Genomic DNA, 12,697 nt, shown 5'->3' on the forward strand with positions numbered 1-12,697 from the left:
TACTCCCGTAATATACCCTTACGCCACTAAGTGTAGCGATAGGATACCGGGCTACAGAATTACTGTCACAGAGACAGTAACCTGCACCACAAAGGCGGAGGGCTACGATGATCCCATCACCGCGCCACAAAGGCGGAAAATCAATGCTAGCAATGATAAGTCACCCAAAGTATGGCAAAAGAAACCCGAAAACCAAGTAAATCCATAAGTACATAAAGCTTCCCCATCTCTCGTAAAAGAATTTCCCATGACGTGTCCCACACGCCAGGATCATCTCAAATTCAAAGTAAATAGGAAGAAATAATATTACTCGTAAACCGGAGCAAAATCAATTTCCAAAATCATCAACAAGGCATTCCCAATGCCAAAACCGAAGTCGATAAATAAATAAGCATTAACTTCATCGAAATCCCATTTCGAAAATCTTTCTAAAAAAATCTCATTAATAAAATAAATAGGAAGGAAATAAGCATTCCAATGACGTGACCCCGCACGCCATAAAATCTTCAAATAACCATAGATCCAAATCCATTTTCGAAAATAACCATATGCTCGAAAAAGTAAATTGATAAATAAATAGAGCATAATCAAGAAATAAATGCATGCATCATTTACTTAAAAAATAAAAGTCCACTCACAGTACTATTCCGACGGTCACGCATTCGAGTTCCGTCATCGAGCAATAGCTCGGTACGTCGTCATGTACATAATTATATTCCGTGAATAATTCTTCAACAATTTAATATGATTCCTAAACTCAATTCCTCATAAATTACATCTCCCATTCTCCTCGGATTCAGCCCAAATTATACCACTAATACCAATTCGTTAATTTAAAGGTTCCAAGGCAGAACTGGGAGATATCCGACAGTCGGATTCTCGTAATTCGATAATCGAAACCCTAAACTTCAAAAATTCATAATTAATTCCAAGTTTCACCAAAAATTACCAAACTTCACATACAAACTCTACACAATTTATAGGATTTAATGGGCTAAAAACGGGAATCAAAGCACTGCCCTACACGCCTCCACGCTCCACCCACAGTGGCGGCGCGTGGGGCTCACGCGCCGGTGGCCACCACCTCCAATGGTCACCAAATTTTGACAACAGCACCTACTCAACACACTGATTATTTTTCTCAACTACAACACATCCCAATTTTACCTTTAAACCGTCGAATCTGGCCGGTGAAGAAAAACCCAGAAAACTCAAGAACCCTAGGATCGGGTTTTGATCAATTCTCCCTCTACACTGCAAATCGTGGCTCAAGGCTAGAGGGAAAATGATCCTTGGCAAAAACCGCACCTTCGACGCCTGTTTGGTGGCCGGAGACGGCCGGAATCGCCGGAAATCGACAAAACTCCCAAACTGCTACAGTGAACTTCACGGCTCAATTCCGAGCTCCACCGGCCGAGCCACCGCAAAACACCACCACAGGCGTGACAAGGATGAGGAGGCGAGCTTGCCGGTGCCCGGATTCCGTCGTGGGGTGGCCGGAAACGGAAGAATTCGCCGGTGGAAGAAAACGGCAGAAGGGGAAGGAAAATCGGGGAAGAGGAGAGAGAAAATTCAGTAGATTTCCGAAAATGGAAATCTACCACAGTAACTCAGCTATTTATAGAAAGTTACCGAAAACAGTAACCATAAACAGTAACTTTAATCTTTCGCTTATAACTTTCGCGTACGAACTCCGATTTTAGCGTACCACATATGTACGCGCTCGATTTAACGTCCCCTACGACTTTCATGAAGAATATTTTCTCAAATTTTGGCCCGAGCAAAAAGTCAACTTTAGGGCCACTAAAAGTACCAAAACGACAATAAAAGTAAAAGTAAAAGTCGTTTACAATCCAAATGTCTAGTAAAACCGTAAATTAAGGTTCGGGACGCTATATAAGGATTCTACTGTCTTCCTCTGCTCTGCTCCCTTCAATTGCAAAACCTGACCTCACAGGTTGGATCGGTTTTGACTCCAAACCGTCTTTATGTCAAAGTGAGCTGTTTAGGCATTTTGGAAAATCGGTCATAAAAAAAAAAAAAACTCAATCCAACCCAATCCAATCCAATTAAAGATGGTTTGGTTTGGTCGGTTAGGCGGTTTTCACCTATATAATATTAACATGCTATTTATGAAAAAATTCATAGTAAAAATTCAATCTCAAGAATTGAAATTATGTTAAATTTTCTAAATTTAAAATTCAATAATTAAAATCTAAAACATATAGTCTAAAACTAAAACCTAAATTAGATTCAAAGTGATTCACTTATTTAATGACTTAGCCATCAATACTAGCTTAATATGATAGTATTAAAGACCAAAGAATGAGAGATTGAGAGATCAAAGATGTGATATGAAAGGATCAAAAAAATTGTAGTGATTATATACTAAGGTTTTAGGCCTTTGGGCTTTGAATTCAATATGATAGTATATCATTTGAGAATAAAGTTATAACTGGAGAGTTAGAACTTACTTAGAATAAACTGGACAAATGAATATATATTTATTATGTGTGTATATATATATATATAAAATAAAAAAAACTTTTTCTCTTATATTTCAAACATACCGGTCGGTTCGAGTTTCACGGTTTAAGTACAAGAGAAACCAAACTAACCCAATTCATAAATGGTTTGGTTCGGTATTGAACCGATTTTTAATTTTTAAAGTTAAAAAACCTTAACCAAACCATATTTATCGGTCGGTTTTGGCCGGTTTGTACCATGTCTTGCACACTCCTACTCACAATAGCTGCTATCGAATAACAACGCACAACAGCGTATTTGACATAAAAAAAAACTAAGGGCAAAAGCGTCACTTCAACAGCGCTTAAGAACAGTGCCTAGAAACAGTGCTTAGGAACAATAACTCATCTTTAGTATATAGTAAATTAGTTCGGGTTCTTTTTTGCCATGCACAACTCAAGTTAAGTGATCTTTTTCTCATCAAAGATTAGATCTTTTGAGATTCATATACCTAACTAGATCAAATTCCGGCCGAATGTGAAATATGATACTTAATCAGAATGATTCAATTGGTTGAATATGTGTTGGTAAAAATATTTAAGTGTTGTAGTCGGTGACTCGATAGAAGCTTTTTGAAACTTGAGTGTGTTTAGTGCTCTGATTATGCATTTTTTGTGTAGTAATGCTAGATTTCCTTTAGTAGGTTAGTGATGTGTACATTTCATGTTGAAAATTTTGCCACTTTAGCTTTAACCTTAAAATGTACTTTTACTGAAAAGTGAATACTCAATGGAAAGTACTACTTTAATTTGAACCCATTTTGCATCTATTATTTTATTTGAGACTTTGAGTGCACACCCTTTTTATTTTAGGCAATACGAGTACTGGATTGCAGTATCCAATATGAGATCATCAAGATTGGGAACCAAGAAGGTGGGGATTTGCAATATATACATGATCACCATTTCCTGGACTCCATGGTAATTCCCTGGACTCTATTTCTCAGTTGTTCATTAGCTATTGTTCTTTTCAAAGAATCAATCTCTTTTTTTATAAATCTGTTTTTCTATCTGGTTGTTCCTTATATAATCTCGGTTCTTGATTTTATTATTTTCTTTGTATGATTCTACAAGTTATGATCAATGTATAGTATTGCAGCTTTTGTGAATATTGTTGTGCTTTATTGTATTAGACTATATATTAGGGAAGACTTTAAACACTAATATGAATTTGGTCATTAAAACAGTTAAAGAGTAATTCCCCTAGCCCTGTAGCAGTGGATTATCAGGAATCATCTACTTCCAGAACTTGAAATTGCATGTACTAGCCTGAGCTACTGAATCATGGTGTTCAAAATGAAAGTTCAGTAGCATCTTCGAATGCAGTGGGATTTTTAGTAGATTCTGGAGTCACTTCATTGGATGTCTCATCTGGAAGACTGGAAGTTATAACACATATATATCCACAAAGTCAATAAAGCAGGAAGGAAATACTTTGTGTCTTTGCGGTCAACAATGCCTGATCAATTGGAGTTTTGGAAGCTGTTCTCGACGCCTATTATTTAGTGCAAACTTCAAAAGAGTGTGTATCAACCACCACACCAGATCATGAAGCATCCTCAAATATTCGCATTCAACCAATCCAAAAGGAACTTTTCAAATCAGAGCCGAACAAGAGACAAAAGAGGCTAGGTAACCAACAATTTATTTCCCTCTTTAAATCCTCCAACTTTTAAGGTATAGTTGTTATCGAACGTCAGTTCGGGTGATGTTTTACATATATATGCTCAATTTCATTTAGCTTATCGACTTGCTACTCATTTCCAAAACTGTACATGAATGAAGTGATTAACTTACGATTGTTTTCTGTACATGCTCTTTCCTTTTTCTTCCGTTTTCATTCTAACCAACAGTATTATTTTTCAATGCTTTCAAATACCAGTACACATGACGATGACAAAGGCACATGAAAAACAAATCCGTCCCATGCGAAGTAGGATTAAAAATCCAAAGACCATTTTTTCAGCGATGTAAATAGAAGACCAAGCAAGCCATGAAGATATCATTTTGCTTCCTACAAGGCAATCTATGCTGAAACCATACCAACCATTTTTTGATGAAACAATGGTTTGTACACGTACTTTTGAACAATGTAAATTGAAGATAGATGAAGCCATGGAAATACTTTTTTTTTTCCTTACATGCCAATGACAACAATTGTTTTTTGATGTGATAATGGTTTGTGCATGTTGATACAATGTAAATTAACTTTATTTCGATCATCTTTATTTCGCATGTCCTTCATTTCATTTGCAGACAATTAAATTATTTTTATCCCGCGGCATCGCGCGGGTTTGTTTACTAGCTAGCTAGTGTATACAAAAGATGTATAGTTTTAATTTGTTCTGTATGAAGTGTGTTACCAAACAAGCCACGAGTCTTATGATGGTGTTCATACTATTAATTAACCAGGCATTTTGAAACTTAATATGGTGCATGCATGCTTCCATCCTCAAAGGATAGTCAAAGTGGGAAACTTCCGTTGTTAGTTTCAGCTGTAATGAGAAATCAGTCTACTATAGAGATTATATCTTCATATTGGGCTTTCTATTTTGAGAAATGCATAATTTTCTTTGTTAATGGAAACTCCTTAGTGGACCTTCCCGTATTTTGTCCATTTGATAATAGATTCTTTTGATTGGTTTTGCAGATTCAGGAAATAGTGACTACCGGGTATTTGAGAAGTTATCCCAGTCGGAGCACTTTGTAACAGATGAAAAGGTGTTGGAATTGTTCTCAGTTATATATATAGGTTTATAAGAGTAACTACGTTTGATCTATTTGATCGAATTCAATCTCATTCAACTTGATCTGGGCCAGCTAGAAGTCACAAATGAATTTAGCAAGCATGGTTTGATTCTATAGAACTATTATACAGACATGAACTAAAATGGTAAATTATGGATTTTTATTTTTTATTTTTATGTTTTGTAAAATTTCATTCACGGCGTGCATGACTTGCATGTTCTAAATATGCAACCCTTTTACGGTGCACTTCTTGACATGTTTGTGGTGCACAAAAGATGTTTTTTTACAGCGCACAATATCGTATTATAATGAAAATTTATTTACGATGTGGTCTTTTAAGATGCGCACATTTGTATCGTAGAATTGTGTTTTACGACGTATACATTGTGCGTCGTAAAAGATCATTCTTATTGTAGTGTGACTTTTGGTATGGATACCCACGTTCCACAACTCAATATTATCCCCTGAAATTAAGTTCTAAGTCATTATTGCAAGTTTTTTTTGGAAGAATAGAAAATTTCATTACTTATCTATAGCTAGAAGGCACGTATATCAGTTGTTGTCTTATACCAAAATCATAAATGGCACAAGCTGCCAAACTAAAGATAGGTGACCCTCACTGTTAACACATACACTCCATTATTGAGCCTAAAACAAAGAAAACAAATCCTCACTACCTGCCTCCCTTTGAACAGTGACTTATTCACATATAGACCTCAATTGGTGTACAACTAGAAAAACTAAGATGCAAGTAGTAAAATACCATACTTCTAGTGTTAGACACGGCTGATGGAGAGACCTCCGCCCCCAATTACGAAGCTGTTAAGTAATGGATGAGGGTGTCAAGACATTATATGGACCCAGCTAGCAAATGGTCAAATACCCCACAATCTCCTTGTAACCCATTTCTAAAGCAAAGCCCAAGAGCCCAACGAGAGAAGGAGAAATAGCCCATAAGCACCATCACCTCTTAGGGAGGTCTTCATCCCCAGCAGGCCAGCAGTACATCGCCGGCAACAGAATCTGCAAGCCGATGTCTGATGAGCCTAAAACACCGCTGCTGTGATCAACAATGAGGTTGGACTTCAACCACCGACTCCTCTGCTGGGAATGACCAAGAACCACCAAGAAAACGATAATTGTCACTGCTATGAACGACAAATACGCCGTTGAAATTGAAACGAGAACGCCGCTGGGATGAATCATGTTGCAAGTGAGGATGACAACTAGAAGACTCGCGTCGCTGGGTTCGGCTCGCACCTTTGTGATAGCGACAAGCACTGCTGGGATGGCGCTGAACGCCGGAAGTCATTACTGCAAGTTAAATATGGGTTGAGTTGTTATATGAATTTTTCCAAAAGTATTATCATAGATTTATAGATTCTGAAATTCACATTGAGATCAATCTCTAAAACCCGTTTTGTAAACTCTTATTCGCAACTGTCGCCTCCTTCCAAACCTTATGAACTCTCAGAAACTAGAACATGTACAATTAACCAAAAGGCTTGGTCACCTAGTGGCTGAAGATTTTGTGGTGATCATATGCCTATGGATCTAATTTTGAAGGCTTGAATTAAATGCTAGGACCGTAAGTGTGTCAATTTCTGGTGTTTAAACAACTAGACCAGCCAGAACCAAAAAAATCCTAACTTCATTACTGGATTTTGGAATTAATGTCAAGTGTCTCATATGAGGTACTCATATCTATTATCTGAAATACAACTACGTGAGCAAGGTATACAACTTAACTATATGAGAAGTTGGGAAAGCAATATATTGTTAGAGAAATTGCAGCATCAAAATCTATCAAAACCAATCTTTCAATATTCAGCTGATAATTGATTGATAACGAAATCAACATGAAACACATAAATACCTACATTTAAGAAATTGGCCTAACTAAAATTTGCATTCTGGAAATAAAACCATTTATATTATGGTAGAAATATAATTTCAGCATCGGTCTTTACTTCCTTGATTTTTTCTTTCATAATTGCCCTAGGTCGTTCTGGATAATTCACCTTCTCCCGAAAGTAGTCACCAGAAACGCTTCTTGCGAAAGGCCCAATTTCCATTATCTTGAGATTTGTTGTGTACTTCAGAATACAAATCGCAAACTCTATTTCGGACCAGTGACCGTGGAAACTCTTCATCTTAACTAATTTCAAGTTATCATGTGTAAATCCAGAAACATTCCTTATCTCTCGTTCATCAGTAGTGTCAGTAAACTTGAGGTCAATCAAAGCTGTTACAAGCTCTTCCAAAACGGGTGCAGCCTTGAGAAAATCCAGAAAGCGAAGAAGATTGTCATCATTGTATGGACGACCATATTGGATGCAGATATCCACCTTCAATTTCCTCAAATTTCCAAAAGCTGGCATGCTGAAATTGATTAGGGTTTCCGGGTACATCCGCAGACAAAGAGACTCGAGCTCAGAACACGTCACAAATTGTGTTAGAACATGAGGTAACAATGGATCGTGAACAGTGTCTAGCAAATAAATTCTTGCTAAACGCGGAGTTTTGATAGAAAGAGAGGTCCAATGATTATTAATATATTCCAAGGAGGCAAGATTTTGTGCAGAAATTTTGATTTTGGCTGGGCCGCAATCCATGACTCTCAGTTCAGTTAAACGATCACCGGCAACAATATTCAGATCAGTTCTAGTATTAGCAAGATATCGACCAAGGCTGCAGCGATATAAGGTCAAGCTTTCGAGGGACGCAAAGACAGAAAAGAGATTTGACGTAAAACTTGGATCGATGATAGCATGAATTAGATGAAGAGTCTTTAGCTGATTGAATCCGTTAAAATCAGGAGGAGGTCGTAAAATACCATCAATGCTACATATTGACAGAACTTTTAGATTAACTCTTGAGCCTGCGTTTACTTGTTCAGAAAGTAACCAGTGAGGGAAAACATAATCAAAAACGTGATGTCGAAGATGAAGTTCTTCAACTCCCTTTGTAATTGCGAAACGGATCCATCGATCAAGGACGTCGCCAACTTCTGGATCAGTGAATTCCACTGTGAAAGAGTCGACCTTGTCACCTTTATACAGCTGCAAATATGTATCCACACGTTTTTCAAACTGTGGCGGCCTCCTAACATACCCCTCGAAGTCAAATACCAGATTGCGCCGTTTTAGTAAAAAGGGCCTCCAATCACGGCAAACCAGGCTAGTTTCTAATGCGTCTTTTAGAGGTATCAATGAAAGTATGTATTCCAGAATGCAATCCGGCAGATTGGCAATTCGACATCTTCTCTTCCTCGTTTGTTTTCTCTTTCGAGTACTTCTTAATTTTCTTCTCTGCAAGCGAGATACCATACCTAAAAATTTTCCAAAACGTGAGAAGAAGCCAATTGATACCATGATGCCCAAGAAGGAAAAAAAAAAAAGATTCGAGAAACCCTATGGTTCAACTCCGGTAGAAGCTTTTAAGCGACTTTTATATATATATATATATATATATATATATATATATATATATATATATATATATAGGATTAATTTCAGTTTACACCCCTGAGGTTTGGGGGTGTCATCATTTCACCCCCTATACTTTCAATTTTGAATTTTTACCCTCTAAACTTTCCAATTTCAATCACCCGTGTCCAATTTCTACTATTCCGTCCAAATTGGACATTAAGTTTGACTTTTGAGAGCTAAAATGGTCATTTCAACATAAAAAAAATTTAAAAAATTTTAAAAAAAAATTCTGTTTTTTAGTTTTTTTTTTTTTTTCTACTTTATTTATTTATTATTTTGTCTTCAACCTATACACCACAAGTTATAATAGGTTTATAAAAACAAAAAAATACTCTAGGTGGTTGAAAGCCGCTCGCTGGTCTATGATATTTGTGATATATCTATGATAAAGTAAAGAATTTTAGGATATATCCCCAATAAAGTGAAGAAATATTTGTAAAAAATAATTTTACACTTTATCTGTAAATAAATATCTGTATATCCCCAATAAAGTGAAGAAATATCGGTGTAAAATCATTTTTGGTCTATGATATTTGTGATATATCTCCAATAAATTTAAGAATTTTATGATATATCCCCAATAAAGTGAAGAAATATCTGTAAAAAATAATTTTACACTTTATCTGTAAATATCTGTATATCCCCAATAAAATGAATAAATATTTGTGTAAAATCATTTTTTACAGATATTTATTTACAGATAAAGTGTAAAATTATTTTTACAGATATTTCTTCACTTTATTGGGGATATATCCTAAATTCTTCACCTTATTGGAAATATGTCACAAATATCGTAGACCGGCTAGCGGCTTTCAACTACCTAGAGTATTTTTTTGTTTTTATAAATCTATTATAACTTGTGGTGTATAGGTTGAAGACAAAATAAAATAAAAAAATAAATAAAACGAAGAAACAGAAATTTTTTTTTTAAAAAAGAAACAGAAAAAAAAAAAAAAAAAACTAAAAAACAGAATTTTTTTTAATTTTTTAATTTTTTAATTTTTTTATGTTGAAATTACCATTTTAACCCTCAAAAGTCAAACTTAACGTCCAATTTGGACGGAATAGTAGAAATTGGACACGGCTGATTGAAATTGGAAAGTTTAGGGGGTAAAAATTCAAAATTGAAAGTACAGGGGGTGAAATGATGACACCCCCAAACTTCAGGGGGGTAAACTGAAATTAATCCATATATATATATATATATATATATATATATAGAGAGAGAGAGAGAGAGAGTAATAATATCGGTGTGTATGACTAGGAAATATAATCTTTGAAACCTAATACAAGTAATCAACCAAGTAAACAGTAACTACAGTCCACCCCTACCACGTCTTTGTTAAGAGTATAAGTCAATTGCTGATGGTCAAAGTCAACTGTCAACAGAAGCAAGGTCAACAATACAGTATAAATAGGATTAGTATTATCATTATTAAAAAATTACATAGTAGCACATGACTAAAGATATACACACAGAAAATCCACTTTCAATTTGTTTTATACAAATAAGGACATAAGCCCAGACCATGCCTCATCAAAAAGCCCGCGGATCAAGTGGGCCGATGGAGGCCCGCTGGCCCGCAGGGCTTTTGGCCCGGCCCGTCAAAAAACCCGCAAAAGCCCGCCTTGGTGGGCCGATGGAGGCCCGCAAAAACCCGGCCCGGCCCGTAAAAGCCCGCAAAATATTATATATATATATATATGTGTGTGTGTGTGTGTGTGTGTGTGTGTGTGTGTGTTAATATATATATATATATATATGTGTGTGTGTGTGTGTGTGTTTATATAGATATATATATAATAGTCATATAGATATATATATATATATATATATCAATATATCATATATGTGTGTGTGTGTTTATATATATATATATATGTGTGTGTGTGTGTGTTTATATATATATATATAGAGAGAGAGATATAGATATATATATATATATATATATCAATATATCATATATGTGTGTGTGTGTTTATATATATATATATATATATATATAGATAGATATATATATATATATGTGTGTGTGTGTGTGTGTGTGTTTATATATATATATATATATATATATATATATTAATATATATGTGTGTGTATATATAGAGAGAGAGAGATATATATATATATATATATATATATGTGTGTGTGTGTGTGTGTGTGTGTGTGTGTGTGTGTGTGTGTGTGTGTGTGTGTGTGTGTGTGTGGAAGTTCTTATACTATTATACTTCTATATAAAATATGTGCATATATATATTCTACATATCGGTTGACCAATCCGATCGGATTCGAAAATATGGTGAAATTGGCTAAATTTTTTACCACACTCATAATTTATTGTAATAAACTCATCCAACTGTCGGTTTTTCTATTTTCTTTGAATTGATAGGGGTTGCTCTTTGGAGTGTATGATATATAAATATAGGTTTATAAGAGTAACTACGTTTGACCTAGTTGATCGAATTCGAAACGTGAACCAAATTGGCTGGATTTTCTACAACCACCATAAAACATTACAATCTCTCCATCAAGCGGTTGGTTTCTCCGAATTCATTTTCCACTTCATGGTTGCTTTAGAATGAACCTAAACAATTTAAATGCAATGTATAAGTCATATAACTTTAGGAATAAAATTGGTATAGTCCAATGTGTTTGTAATTAAAATTAATTTTTTTTTATCTTATGTCCACGCACATCCATCGATGGAATATATACAAACGTGATGTGAAAAAATAAGCACGTTTTGCGGTTGCCACGCCATCGGTCAACCAATAAAACATATAAGTGACTACGGTTGACCAATCCGATCGGATTCAAAAATATGGTGAAATTGGCTAAATTTTTTACCACACTCATAATTTATTGTAATAAACTCATCCAACGGTCGGTTTCTCATTTTCTTTGAATTGCTATATGTAGCTCTTTGGAGTGTATGATGTATAAATATAGATTTATAAAAAATTATTGTCTTTAAAAATTTATTTATCAACAAATTAGTATCTATATATAAATATAGATTTTTTTTTGTACAATATAGTTATATAGATTGTTATCTTTGGTTGTATTTGATCATTATCCATTGAATTTCCAAAGCTTGATTAAAAAAAAAAATACTTGTGTCTTTAAATATTTATTTATAAATAAAGCCCGCAAGGCCCGGCCCAAAAAAGCCCGCAAGGCCAAACCCGGCCCGGCCCGAAAAAGCCCGCAAGGCCAGCTTTATATGGACGGGCTTGGATCCTTTGATTTTTAATAAAGCCCTGCCCGGCCCGCAATTATTTAAAAATATAGCAAGGCCCGGCCCAAGCCCACTATGAATGGGCCGGGCCCGGCCCGTTGACAACCCCTAGCCCAGACCCAAAACCAAATGAAGTAGGCCAGACTTCAAATTTTGATAGAAAATGACTAAAATGCTCGAGTTTCATCACAATTTACGGACATTGCCACTGACTTAATTTCCACCCTCCAAAAACAGAAAACCCAAAACCCCATCCATGTCCGTCACGTTTTTTCTCTACTGCCACCGTATCAAGCACCAATCGGAGACTCAGAAACTTGTGAATGGCGGAGGAAGCAGCTCTCAGTGGTTCGCCAATGATTCCAGAGCGGCGCCTTCGAGCTTCCTCTATATTGGCACCATCGAGCAGAGCCACAACTCTACGAGTAGCGACGCCATGGGCGGAGCAACGCCGGAAGTGAATCGGTCGCCGTACCGGAAACTCAACAGATTGGATCGCTGGAGTTGGGATCTTCGAGTAGGATCTCGCAGCGGTCCTTGCAGGAGATGACCCGAAGGCGACCCGTCCAGATCTTGTAGGACTGGAGCCACTCGCCGCACTTGTACCCGCCGGACATCGACCGCGGTGGGATTTTGTACACGGCGACCTCGCACACCAGCAGCAGCGTGTGCTCGAACGACTCCTCCTCGTCCT

General features: G+C 36.1%; 1 protein-coding gene across 1 annotated transcript; it reads right to left on the reverse strand.

Annotated features, from left to right (window-relative positions):
• Positions 1 to 7,207: 7,207 nt before the first annotated feature.
• On the reverse strand, positions 7,208 to 8,602 carry LOC112202983 (putative F-box/FBD/LRR-repeat protein At4g03220). The gene has a single exon (XM_024344016.1). It carries the CDS (start codon positions 8,600 to 8,602, stop codon positions 7,208 to 7,210), a length of 1,395 nt encoding a protein of 464 aa, XP_024199784.1.
• Between the last annotated feature and the right edge of the window lie 4,095 nt (positions 8,603 to 12,697).

The sequence above is a fragment of the Rosa chinensis genome, chromosome 5, assembly GCF_002994745.2.
Source record: "Rosa chinensis cultivar Old Blush chromosome 5, RchiOBHm-V2, whole genome shotgun sequence".
NCBI lineage: Eukaryota > Viridiplantae > Streptophyta > Magnoliopsida > Rosales > Rosaceae > Rosa > Rosa chinensis.

Excerpts from the sequence above, each read along its gene's own strand:
- LOC112202983 (XM_024344016.1), bottom strand. The coding sequence starts at position 8,602 with ATGGTATCTCGCTTGCAGAGAAGAAAATTAAGAAGTACTCGAAAGAGA.